General features: G+C 37.3%; 1 protein-coding gene across 4 annotated transcripts in view; it reads left to right on the top strand.

Annotated features, from left to right (window-relative positions):
* The window catches only part of CBLB (Cbl proto-oncogene B), a 238091-nt gene that overhangs the window by 187336 nt on the left and 37272 nt on the right, over positions 1 to 13483 (top strand). For all 4 annotated transcript variants that reach the window (XM_062207509.1, XM_062207500.1, XM_062207492.1 and 1 more), the window contains exon 13: positions 8200 to 8294. In XM_062207509.1, coding sequence (XP_062063493.1) covers positions 8200 to 8294 — 95 coding nt within the window. The remainder of the gene's footprint in view (positions 1 to 8199; positions 8295 to 13483) is intronic.

Genomic DNA, 13483 nt, shown 5'->3' with positions numbered 1-13483 from the left:
TGCAATCAAAATAATGGTCTTTTAAAAAAAAAAACCATCCTTCCTCCTTTCCATTCTCCTTTTCTGTAGGGTGACTCCTAATCTTATCATCTAGTATATTTTAAAATTAATAGTTCGAGTTATTGTCTCAAGCTTAGAGAAGCATTCTAAGAATAGACATAAATGAGACAAGCAACATGGTAAAGCTCAGAATTTATTTGGGGAAGCAAAAGAAATACACAGGAACATGAGGGATTTATTAAAGGAGAAGTACCTAAGAAGGGTAAATGGGAAATTCCGTACCAGAATCTCAGAGGGCAGACCAGGGGCCACATGCAGGAGTCTACAGCCTGGAGCTGCAGCAAAAACGGGCAGCAGGCAAGAGGCACACAGGAGAGCAGGAGCAGGCCCAGGGCACTCCATGCCTCTTACTCACTTCCAAAAGGGGAGTGGTTACATTGTCTGATTGACGGGTGTATACAGGTGGGATAAGATAGGGGTGGGCAGGGTGGAGGGACATGGTCTCCAGCTCATGAGCTTAATTCTAATACCATATCACTAATGCACGCTTGGTGAGCACTCAATAACGTGATTGCTGTTATTGCAGTATTAAAGCTGATGTTACAGACGAAAGAATGGTAGGATCGGGTCAGTGGTAGGATTGGGTAGGGGGAGTTGAGGTAAGACAATGGCCGTGATGCATAGGGAATGCATAACTTGGTTAGGTTATTCCAGCACTGAAGCTGATGTTCCAGATCAAAGAATACATGGATGCTGGCATTGAGGTTGGACAATGGTAGGTCAGGGTAAAGGCAATTGGAGTAAGACCATGTCCATAGTACATAGGGAATGCAAACAGTCTGGAGATGTATGCATATTCCCAGCACTGGCCTTCAGCAAGTAGTAAGACGGAATGCCCTTGTGTGAGAAAAGAAGCATCTTTCTCTTTAAAAGAATATTAGTTTTAAACAGGTAGATCTCATATAGTAAGGAAAGGGGAGGATAGAAGAGGAAAGGGAGATTATTGTAACTTTTTTTAAAAATAATATTTGCAGTGAAAATAGTCAATGTTGACAACAATGTCTTCTCTTCATACACAGTGTACAGTTTTGTTTTATTATAAGAACAAAAGTTGTAGAGAATTATGTATTTGCAGGCTGATTTATTCATTATTCTTCATCAGTCTCTAAATGTAATCAGATGTACTTTCTTTTTACTTTTAGTTGTTTTCATTGGAGGTCTTCTCATTTTGGATGTAAGAAAACTTAGACAGGAACTGAAAGGTTCAGTAAAGATTACATGCACATAGAGAACACCACAAGGGAAAGTGTAGAACTTCAGGGTGACAGCTTACTCCCCTTTGTGGTTGGTCCCTGATCAGTGCCATTTCCCACCATCCATTAAGACCACTCGCTTTTTGTCTTTATGTCTTCCCTGGATAATTGGTAAGGGAAGGAGGAATAAATTAAATTCTAATTACTCCATTTGCTAATTGTATAGAGCTCTAAGGGGAGAAAAGCACCCCTCTGATTCATACTTAAAATGAAGGGTGAGAATTTCCTCCACATTCATTTTCTCCTTTTTCCCCTCTCTCTCCCTGCTGGCACAGTCAAGTGCCAGGGTACTTTACTTTTAATACAAATCTTTAAGCTGAGAGTTACTAGATTTATGTATTTTGTGTTGTTGATAGGAGATTCCTTTCCTATAACACTGTTTCCATCCTCTGAAATTCTCAGATTCTAGCCACAGTATTCTTGTTGGGTAATAGTTTATTGATGTTTTTGGTGTATTTGTTTTAATTATCTGAGGTGAAAATACTTGGTGTTAAAATATTTTAAAATATTATCAAGATCTTTGAAATCTATACCCTTAATTCTAGATATTAACAGTGTGCTTAACTGTCATCATCTTTTCCCCTCAAGAGATTAGGAAACTGCTGTTTCTTAGGTGATAAAAACTATCTAGTCATGTTACTCACAGTGACATTGTTCTAAAGATGGCGCAATGAGTAATAATCTTTTGAATATGCTGCTAAAGAATTACATCAAATGATCCTTCTTTTTGTGATTGTGACATTTCACACTTTCAATGACAAGTCTTGTGTTCATACAAATGACCCTAACTTATTTATAAATTTCAAGGGTTATCTCTTAGAAAATAAGTCCTCTTTGTAGGCTGGTTTCATTTTCAACCTGATGCTGAAAGGACACAATATAGGGGTAGTTTTGGGGTAGCATGTGGGAGTGTTAGAATCAGAAAAAGGGTTGTGTTTCAGGTTTTGTAAAAATAAAGAAAAATATTTTTAATTGTGCTAAAATTTTCATATGCATAGAAAATTGTTTTCTCTACATCTCAAGTGTCCCAAATGTTTTAGCCTTCATTTTTTAGACACTATCAGATGGAACAAGGACATAAGCATTAGCCATTTTAGGTTCTTGTTATCCCAGCCTCCTTTCAAGAGACCAGTTTAGTCTCACACCCCCTATTATTCGCAGCCCACCCCAAGCAGTCTTCCCCAGGTTTGGAAGCCCATGGGCGAAAATTGAAGAACCTGTATGGAGAAGCTTGCCTCCACCTTCTGCCCCCCACCCCCAGCCTAGCCCACCTAAGATGCAAAAAGGGCCTACCTGCTGAGGTCTGGGCCCTCTGCCACATGTTCGCTCTGTGTGCATGCTGGCAGTTGGTCAACCTCTGCAAGTTTATTTTCTCTGAAAAAATTCAGTCTGGTTGTGAGTTCGTGCTCTATTTCCTCTCTGTTCTGTGCCCTTTTCCTTACATTTGGTGCCCCATGTGAGGAGGCACCAATCTGCATGTCTTCTTCTTACAATATCTGAGTCGTATGACACAACATTTCTCATCAAATGTGAAAATATTTTCAGCTTTAAGATTAGATGAGACCTTGAGGCATTTAGTAAAATATTAATCTAGGATAACCTAGACTTAAGTTATATAACCTAGGTTATAATTCTTCCAGAAGCTAATTTACCATTGCTATATTTATATTTCTTTAACCAAATTCATCTAGATGAGTACTTAGAATGTTCAAGACCTGATAGGGACTACAGAGGTGAATAAAATATAGTCTAATGAAGATGAAACAGAGGAGTCAGAGAGAAGATTTGACAGTGATCTTCTACTTTCTACTTGTTGAACTCCTTATATAATGGCGCATTAAGCCTATGATTATTAAACAAAGTTGAAAGTATATTATTGCAAAAGTTAAAAAGAAAGAATAGGGCCGGCACCGTGGCTTAACAGGCTAATCCTCCGCCTTGCAGCGCCGGTTGGGGAGCCGGATTCTATCCCAGTTGCCCCTCTTTCAGGTCAGCTCTCTGCTATGGCCCGGGAAGGCAGTGGAGGATGGCCCAAATCCTTGGGCCCTGCACCCATATGGGAGACCAGGAGAAGCACCTGGCTCCTGGCTTTGGATCAGCGTGATGAGCCGGCCGCAGTGGCCATTGGAGGGTGAACCAACGGCAAAAAGGAAGACCTTTCTCTCTGTCTCTCTCTCACTGTCCACTCTGCCTGTCAAAAAAAAAAAAAAAAAAAAGAAAGAATAGAAGGAAAGAAGGAAGGAAGGAAAGCAGGCAGGTGGGAGGGAAGGAGGAAGGAGAGTAAGAAATCTCATTGTGTGCTTAAAATTCTATATATGAAATACATGAAATCTAGTCCCTTTATATAAATAAAATATTTTTAAAAACTGAAAAAAAGATAAAGATTGATAAATATCAGGACTGGTGCCATGGCTCACTTGGTTAATCCTCCGCCTGCGGCACCAGCATCCCATATGGGCGCCAGGTTGTAGTCCCAGTTGCTCCTGTTCCAGTCCAGCTCTCTGCTGTGGCCCAGGAGGGCAGTGGAGGAGGCCCAGGTGCTTGGGCTCCTGCACCCACATGTGAGACCAGGAGGAAGCACCTGGCTCCTGGCTTCAGATCCGCACAGCTCCTGCCGTTGTGGCCATTTGGAGAGTGAACCAATGGAAGGAAGACCTACCCCTCTCTCTCTCACTGTCTATAACTCTACCTATCAAATAAAAAATAAAAAAAAAAGCATTGAGAAATATCCACAAAATATGTGAGATCCTCAAGAACTGAAAAAAAATCAGTGATGCAGGGTGAAAATGGGATAAAGAAAGCTCCTTGTAAGAGGGGCACTGTGAATAGCCATTAAAAGATTGGTAGCTATTGTTTCTATGGACTTGGCAGCAGTGGGTGGTGTGAAGGTGAGAAGATCATCATCTTGATACAAAGGGAATTTTGAATAGAGTATGCTACATATGCATAAAGAAGGCATGTGAGGTAGTACTGCAGCAAGGCAGGTTGAAACTAATTAGTGTCTTGGATTCCTTTTAAAAATGCATTTATATAAAGAGAAAAGATTTCATGTATTTCATACAATTTTAAGCATATATTGAAACTTCCCACCCTTCTCCCTTGCTTGTCCTTTCTCTCTCTCTCTCTCTCTCTCTCTCTCTCTCTCTCTCTCTCTCTCCTCTCTTTCCTTTTAGTTTCTGTGATACCATACATTCAATTGTTACTCAAGAAAGAGATTTTTCAGTAGAGGAAGGATAGAATAAGAATCACAAATTTAGAAAATTTAAGTTGATATTCTTTCCAGTGGAATTATGATATTCTCAGTAGTGTTGATAAGGACTGTTGATCTTGACAAGGACAAGGACAAAAAGGTGTTTCCTTAGCAGAGGTTAGTGAGGTTTGAGTGTGTCTGCCTCACTCTGTAACATCAGTCTATACTTTTGAGGAACTGTTGTTTTATACTGTTTGCAAACTGGTTTTCTAAATTTCTAGAGAATGGAAAATATTTATTTTGTAGCTCAAAAAGTAATTTATTGCATTCCCTCAGATAGTGGCAGCTAAAATTATTTCTGGTCTAATGAAATAACTGTGGATAGGAACATGGAATTCAGAATGGCATATGCTAAATCTCGTCCTCTAACCACTACCAAGCAATGCTGACAGTCACTTTAGATGCACAGAAATATGAGCATTACTACTTTAATTCTTTCACACTTAGGTCTTTTGCAGTTCACGCACTTGTGTAATCTGTCAATAAATTAAAGAACAATAAAGAATTCTGTAAGTAGTATTGGTCATATTGTTAATTCTCAGAAGGTATTTTCCAAACAGTTTACTGGAAGATCAGCTGTTAAACAGATCAGCTACGTTTTCTGAAAGTACTTCTGAGAGCTGTTGTGTTTCTTCCTGCAATACAAAATGTTCCCTATAATAAGGTCATCTAAGCCAATCAGCAGTCGGTAGTCGCTTAAGCCCTACTATGTGTATTACACTGGTAGAAATGTACTATAAAATGATGAAGAAGTAAAAGAGCCTTTGCCCTGAAAGAAGCACAGTATGGCATGGATTCCCTCCCACAGAACATAGGAAAACTTTGACTAGATAAAGAAATCTGCCTTTTTGAACAAGATGGATGCAACTGGAAACCATTGTACTTAGTGAAATAAGCCAGTGCCAAAAAGACAGATAGCGTATGTTTTTCCTGATCCAAGGTAACAGAATACCTGAAATGTACTGTATTGGTGTGAAATAGACATTTTGAGATTTGCTGATTGTCTATAGCCCTTGTCTCTTCTGTTGAGAAACAGTGTTTTTTTTTTTTTTCCCTTCATAATACTTGTCGAACTCTTACTTAGTGCATAGTTAACTACATGATCATTAAGTAAACTAAAAATAGATCTTTGTAAAAATTAAGAGTGGGAATGTGAGACAAAGGGAGAGAAAGGGTTGGAGTGTGGGTAGGAGGTGGGGGGAGTGTCACTATGTTCCTAAATCTATAAATGAGATACATGAAACTTGTGTAATTTAAATATTTTTTTTTCAAAAAAGGAACATGCACATAGGAAACAGCAGGTACCAAGCACCAAATGAAAGGTTCAGAAAAGATACTGTGGCCTTTCAGAGAAAAGAGAAACCCATTCATTACTGTGTCAGTAATCATGTTTCTAAAGCAGTTAGAGAAAGGGCTGCTTGCATTTTAAAGCATATTAAATTCGTTGTTTCACAAAATTAGGAACAAGTTTCTTAGTTTTGTTGGGATATTACTCTCCTAGAGAATGAGTTACTTTATTAACAGTACTTTGTCATTTATCAGTGATAGACATCATTGTCTGGGCAACTTATCTTCATGAAATTTAATGGTGGTACATAAAAATGTTGTGCAAATTCTATTACTAATATATTTATTGTCTCATCTAATGTGCAAAAAGAAATCATATTCAATATCACTAAACATTTGAGTATATTGTATTCCTTTTCAAGTTTATTCTTAATGTACAGCTTATAAAGTTATGGCTTAATGATAAATTAGGGCTTAGACAAAACTATTACTCTTCTATTGTTGCTGAAATGTATTAATTATCTACATATATTAAGATACTCTATATAACATATAAACTCCTAATTACATTTTCCAAAGTAAATTTAATTTTTTTTTTTTTTGACAGGCAGAGTGGACAGTGAGAGAGAGAGACAGAGAGAAAGGTCTTCCTTTGCCATTGGTTCACCCTCCAATGGCCACCACAGCTGGCGCACTGCGGCCGGCGCACCGCGCTGATCCGATGGCAGGAGCCAGGTGCTTCTCCTGGTCTCCCATGGGGTGCAGGACCCAAGCACTTGGGCCATCCTCCACTGCACTCTCTGGCCACAGCAGAGAGTTTTAAAAATATTTGTAACAAAAGCATTGAGGAGGTTTTTTTTCCACATTTTTTCTAATGCTGCATCTATTCTAGCAGCATGAAAAAAAAAAACTCCAATTAAGACTGACTTCAAATGTTGATTATCACAATGGGCAACTGTAGTTTGATACATGTATTTGTTGGTTAAAGGGCATTTTTTATGTTGAAAGATTTTGTTGAACTATGCAATGATTAATATCTGTTAGGGAATTTATTCTCTCTAGCCAAGTTCAAAAAGTCTTCCCTTTTTCTGTTACTTGGCCTTTAGTCAAAAGTCTATGATAAAATCTCATTTAAAGATAGATTTAATATAGTAGATTAAATCTAACGAGGGAGGATATAAAAAAGAAAGTGGAACTAAAGCATAGGACTATTTTTTAGTTTGAAATCTTAATGCTATACAATTGGATTTTGTAGCTTTGAAATGCGAACATTGATATATTTCAAATGCTTTCTTTAATTTTTTTTTTCTCATTTTATGTTGATGGATAAAGATATGGCCTTTTCAATTCTGCATTCTAAGGCTTCAACGCCGTCTTAGAAATATGAGGGAGGAAAAGATAATTGGTAGGTCTTTGATTGGATTATCTTGGGCTGTTCAAATGATGTTTTTATCCACGTTGCCATACTAGCAGTATACTTTTTCACTATGAATAAGAATTTGCAGAAGGCTCTAGATTAAAAAAAAAAGGTAACTTACAGTTTGTAAAGTGTGTTTAATCCTTTCTTGTGACTATGTCTTTGCTGCATTATCTTATCATTTTTCTCCTGTGTAAATCACTGTCTTTTCAAGCAAAGAGCATTGTTCAAACAGCCCCTGTTGTGTGACTGAGAAACCTGGAAATTAGAGTTTCCTAATTCTGAGTATTTAGACACCAACTGCCAATGGAAACTTATGAACAAATTAACACTTGTGGTTTGTGGTATTCTTATACTGAAAATTATGCTTAAGTTTGCCTACATGTGAGCCAGAACAGGTCTCTAGTTGTCATTATTGCTGAAGCTTGAACCTTGAAAGAGCAAAGATATTTCTGATTGGACTCAACATACTATTGTATCAGGAAGTTTAAGAATATTCTGTTAATCCCAGAGAAGAGATAGTTATGAACACTTTGTTTTGGCAGTAATTGAAATGAAAATTGTGCAGGGCTGCTTTCTTCATTACTACATCTTTATAGAGAGTAGTAACTTTTCAGTAAAAACTGATCACATTGGGGGAACTTAATATGTATCTGTCTGGCTATCAAAACATGATTTATGTATGATTTTACCTCTTATTATGTTTAAAAATTATCTCCTGTCAGTTTTTTCCTAAATAACCTAGTATTTAAGAATCCAAAGTGCTGATGTTTTATCTCCATGGTGTTCCTAACTCCTCAGTAATATTATGATATTTCACCTGTTTAAATAAACTGAAAATTGCATATCCTCTTCAACACTGTAAGCTTTCTAAAGAGTGATGTTGTTAAAAGTCTTCCAGAAGTTGAATTTTTCAATTTTTTTGCTTTTAGGTCTTCTCCAATGGTCACCTTGGAAGTGAAGAATATGATGTTCCTCCTCGGCTGTCTCCTCCTCCTCCAGTTACCACTCTTCTCCCTGGTGTAAAGTGAGTTTCACTGAATTTACAGGTGATTGGTCCATGCATAGAGTTATGATGAAGAATGTTGGTGAGATACTCAGTACTCAAACTGCAGTGTGCATGGAAAGGCATCAATAAAAAATAATCCAGTCAGATAATGAACTAGTGTATCAGAAATCAGAATCCTTCTAATCCTTGCTGCTAACCGTGGGTTCTATGAAATTTACCTAATACTTTAAATTACACATTGAGCAACAGGTAGAAAAAGCTGATTTTTGCTTGCATCCAAGAAGAGGGTGGAGTACCGAGATCTTCCTTCCAATTTGATGCTCTTCCTCATAGGTATCACATTTTCTCCCGACTCCCTACTTTAACATCGTAAGACAGTCCTTGGTTCCTCCAATTTTCCTACTTCTCAAATCCAGTCAGCCATTAAATTCTATTGATTATTCTTTTGAGATAGTCATAGCATTCTAATCTACACTATTGCCCTTAGCTTTGTCTCATAGCTGGACAGCTAAAAGATCCTGCCATCTGATCATCTCAAGATTAGTATATGTAGCTTTAAAGTGGAAAGAAAAATCAATTAACCTAGATGTCACATTGGAAAAATGGAAACAAAGAGATACTGGACAGTTAAGTCTTATCCCCTTCAGATATAAAACCAAGTGTCCCAGTCCTCATTTTCCCATTCTGTATATGAAGTCAGGCTTGGCTACCTTTCACCTAGCATATTTTGTTCAGTGCAGTTGAGTTCATTTCATCTAAATTATGATTTCCCCTGATTGCGTTCTGTCTTAGGTCGTTTTTTATTACAGCAGATTATCTGAGACTGACCTGATTATATATAAAAAAGATGTTTATTTAACATACAGTTTGGTGGTTTAAAGTCCAGGATTGGGTCACTACATCTGGCAGGGACCTCATACTACTTCATAACATGGAAGAGAAGTGAAGGGGGAAGCTGGGCTGTGCAAGAGAGACCAAAACACATGGTTGACCTTGCTTTATAAAAACCCGCTGCGGTAATTAATGATAACTAGCGATAGTGGTAACTAATCTGTTCCCATGAGAACTAACCCGCAGCCTCAGGGTAATTGTGAATCCTTCTGAGTGAATCCCACCACCTCTCACCACCCTTTAAATAAGGGAGCAAGTTTCCAGCACATGAACGTTTGGAGGACAAACCATATCCAAACCATATTCTTGGGCACACAAAACTGTTGTTGTTACCTCTTTCTTGCTATTGAACTGTATACTCCTCTGCTAGGGGTGAGCTCCTATAGAATATTTATTATCCAAAAATTATGTTTCAGTGATTTCTAATACTTATAATGTAATCACGTCTGGATTTTTGTTCTGGCTCTGTAAATTTTTTATGCTCTTCTGTCTGTGCTCCACTTTTTCAGAACCATAGTCCTAAAGGTCCATGTCTCAGGTTCTGTTGATTTAAGAAAACTTCAATGACTTCTTCAACTGTGATGCTTAAAACTGACTCGCTTTCCTTTCTCTTGTTTATATTCAACACAATCAACTATGTTACATACGAGAGTTCTTCAAAAAATTCGTGGTAAATTTGAATTGAAAGATGCTGCAGATTTTCAGTGAACTTTTTGAAGAACCTTTGTACTTTGCTATTATCTAATTTTAATCTGGGTGTCACATTAGAAAGATTAATAAGGTTTTGAAGATAAAACTTGGTCTTTGGTCTGTGATTCTCCCATAATGCCTTACTGTATTTAATGTATAATAAGTACAGCCAGGATATGTGGTTACTTGGTTGACTGATTTTAATTTTATCTGCCAAGGTCTTCATCTCCAGTTATAAGTGCTTAGATTTCTTCATTCCTGCCTTTACAGGGCAAAATGTATATGTGAATGCACAAGAAGAATAAGTTAGAGCCCAGCCCTCAGACATTTACATTCTGTGGGGTTTTTCAAATAAGGTGACAGGACATGGGAGCATCCATTCTAAGAGCGCATCACTGGATAGCCATGTGCTCCCACTTTTATTTAGAGGGTACCAGCAAGTCTACAAGCCAGCAGGCATGTAGGCAAGATTATACATCAACTTAAGGATTTGGGAAAAGGAATTCAGTCTGGTAGTCTAAGATAAGGATTGGAGCTGTGTTGTAAATCTTCAGAGACAGGTCCAAATTTACAAGTTCCAGAAAATATTCCAGGTACCAATTCATGTCCATTAACCCCCTGCTGCTCCGGCTGCCACATTGGTTTGAGGCAGTGTGCCCATCCCAGGCCTGTTTGGTGTAAGCAGAAACTGTGGCCTTGCCTCTGATTTCAGGGGGCTGTGCCCCACTGAGAGGCACTTACACAGCATCTCTACAACATTCTACTTTAGGGAACTAAATTAATATCCATAAAATCCTCAGAGAACAGTACATGCTAATTGTGTAATACTAACTTGTTAGTTTTATATGGGTTTGGAGGACTTTGAAATTTGTTAGTTTTTGTAAGTCAAACCTATCTCATGAAATATAGCAAATGGCCTGAGTCATAGAGGATCAGCACAATTGGAAAAGGCGGTGCATTAGAAAAAATAAAAGTTTAACATTTGACATCGTGCAGAAACAGTACGAAACTGAGTTCTTTGGGCCGTTCTCCAGTGCGAACTTTTCTTGGAACTTCCAGATAGGTAACAGACATGGAAATTGGAAATGGTAACCTATATTATTAGGTGTAGTACACTCTAAATCAGTGAGAACATAGGGTGGTAGTCTAGCCCCAAATGAACTCTGGATATATGTATATATAATAAAACATCTAAGCCCAATTACCACAGGTAATTCAGAGAACATTAGAAAATGAAGTAAATGTAACTTGCTAATTAGAAATTAAATTTTCACATCCTATTTATTAAATTCATATTGACAGGTTGTATTCAAGATGAAGGCTGCAGTGGCTTCATTTATTTCTAAGATTTAGTGTATGCTTCTGCTGTAAATAAAGCAAGAATAATAAATACACAGTAAAATGTATTAATATTTATCTAATACTTCAGTTTGGAAGTGCATCTAAAATAAGCCATGTGCTTTTATTTTTTCACCCCATTTACTCTTCATTTTTCTTTCATAAACACTGCAGTTATTTTAATTTACTGCAGAAATATTTTAACAATGCATGCTTAGCAGAAAATTACTTTTGTGTTTTTCATGCTGCTAGTTGGCCAAACTTAACAATGCAAATGTTAGATTTTAATGAGGTATTTTTATCTCTGGAGTTTATTTTTGTAGCAGCTGTTCATTATGAAAATATATAAAGTATATAAAAGAAAGTATCATATACCCTAACAACACACACAAAAAGCTTAAAAAGCAGTGTCCATAGCGCCGGCTCCGAAGTTTTCAATATTTTTGAGGTCTGCAAAGGTTTATGTTAAGCAGCAACTTATAATTTTATTTCTGGCCTGGTTTTGAAACACACACTGAATCTAGCATGCAAATGAATACTTGACCATATAACATTCTTATTTCTGTTAGTGACCTTTTGCTAAGATCTCTTTTCTAAGACCCTCTTAGAGCCAAGGGTCTATACTCATTTTACACTGGTTAAACTATCTAATGAGGCCAAAGTAGATGAATAATAATAATAATAAACTAAAGCAATAATTCAACTTATATATATTTTTAGTAATAGGATATGATCATATGTAAAGAAACATTCAAGCTGTCAAAATTTGACACATAATTTGACACATAATTGATACCCACTTGAAAAATATATTGTGGTGGCTGGCGCCGTGGCTCAATAGGCTAATCCTCCGCCTTGCAGCGCCAGCACACCGGGTTCTAGTCCCGGTCGGGCACTGGATTCTGTCCAGGTTGCCCCTCTTCTAGGCCAGCTCTCTGCTATGGCCCAGGAAGGCAGTGGAGGATGGCCCAAGTGCTTGGTCCCTGCACCCGCATGGGAGACCAGGGGAAGCACCTGGCTCCTGCCATGGGATCAGCACGGTGCGCCGGCCGCAGTGCGCCAGCCGCAGCGGCCATTGGAGGGTGAACCAATGGCAAAGGAAGACCTTTCTCTCTGTCTCTCTCTCTCTCACTGTCCACTCTGCCTGTCAAAATATATATATATATTGAAAACTTAAGTGCTAAATTTAAGAATGTCAAAGCTAACATTCACATTTCAATTTGTGTTATATTATTATAAATATCTATTGAAATGCCATTACTCTAATTCCCATTTACTCAATGCCACTCTGTGATAGCATTTCTTTTAATGATAAAACTACATATCTGCAATGATATGATTTTCGTTGTGGAATTTATCTTGAAACCCAGGAAATTTATACAGTTTATTTCTAAAAATACTTTTACTGTTTTAAAAGTAAGCTGAGACTGTAACTGTTTGCATATATATATATACATATATATTAAATTTCTGAAATAATTATTTTTCTAAGTTCTCCACATCATTAACACTTAGTTGTTAAATATAAAATTTTAAGTAAGCACTTGAAACATGGGCAATTATTAATTCTAAGGAGAAAATAAAAATTATTTGTGGATTATTTTTTACTTTATGATTTAAATTGTTTACTGAATTGTATTTACCTTGAAGTAATTTGGTTTTCCAAAATTACACCTACAGAGGCAGAACTGAGACTTGAACCCAGATTTTCTGATGTGGGATGTGGATATCTTAACCACTATGCCAAATGCCCATCCCTAATAAGCTCATAGTTTTACAAGAAAAAGTGTCAAAGGTGGGCTTATTGATTATTATTATGTATTTTCTAAATAGAAAAGAGCTGATATTTTAGTTTCCATGGATAGAGAATCCAGATTTCACCTAAATATCCTGTTCTTGTTCAGTTCCTGTATTAACTTGAGATTCAGCATGAACAAGATAAATCCTTGCCCTTTTTGGAGTTTATGCTCTAGTTAAGAAGAACAGAGAGCAAACAAATAGCATATTGTATATTGTAAGCTAGTGGTAAGTGCTGGAGGAAAAATAGACTGGAAGGGAATAAGTAATGATGGAGGGATTTATACTTTAGATGAGGACATTAGCAAGGACCTCTGTGAAAGGGTCATACTGGAGCAGAACCCGAAACAAGTAAGAGAGCAAGTCATGATCCTGTGTGTGAAGAGTAGGAAAGCTGGACAGCACACAGGTGCACAGCAACCTCAAATCACTTCCTCCAGTTAAAAAAAAAATGTGAAAATATGGATAATTAAAGCTTATCGTGAAACTTA

This window comes from Lepus europaeus, chromosome 2 (genome assembly GCF_033115175.1).
Source record: "Lepus europaeus isolate LE1 chromosome 2, mLepTim1.pri, whole genome shotgun sequence".
Taxonomy (NCBI): Eukaryota; Metazoa; Chordata; class Mammalia; order Lagomorpha; family Leporidae; genus Lepus; species Lepus europaeus.
Note: the sequence above shows the minus strand (reverse complement) of the source record. Positions and strands in the feature narration are given on the sequence as shown.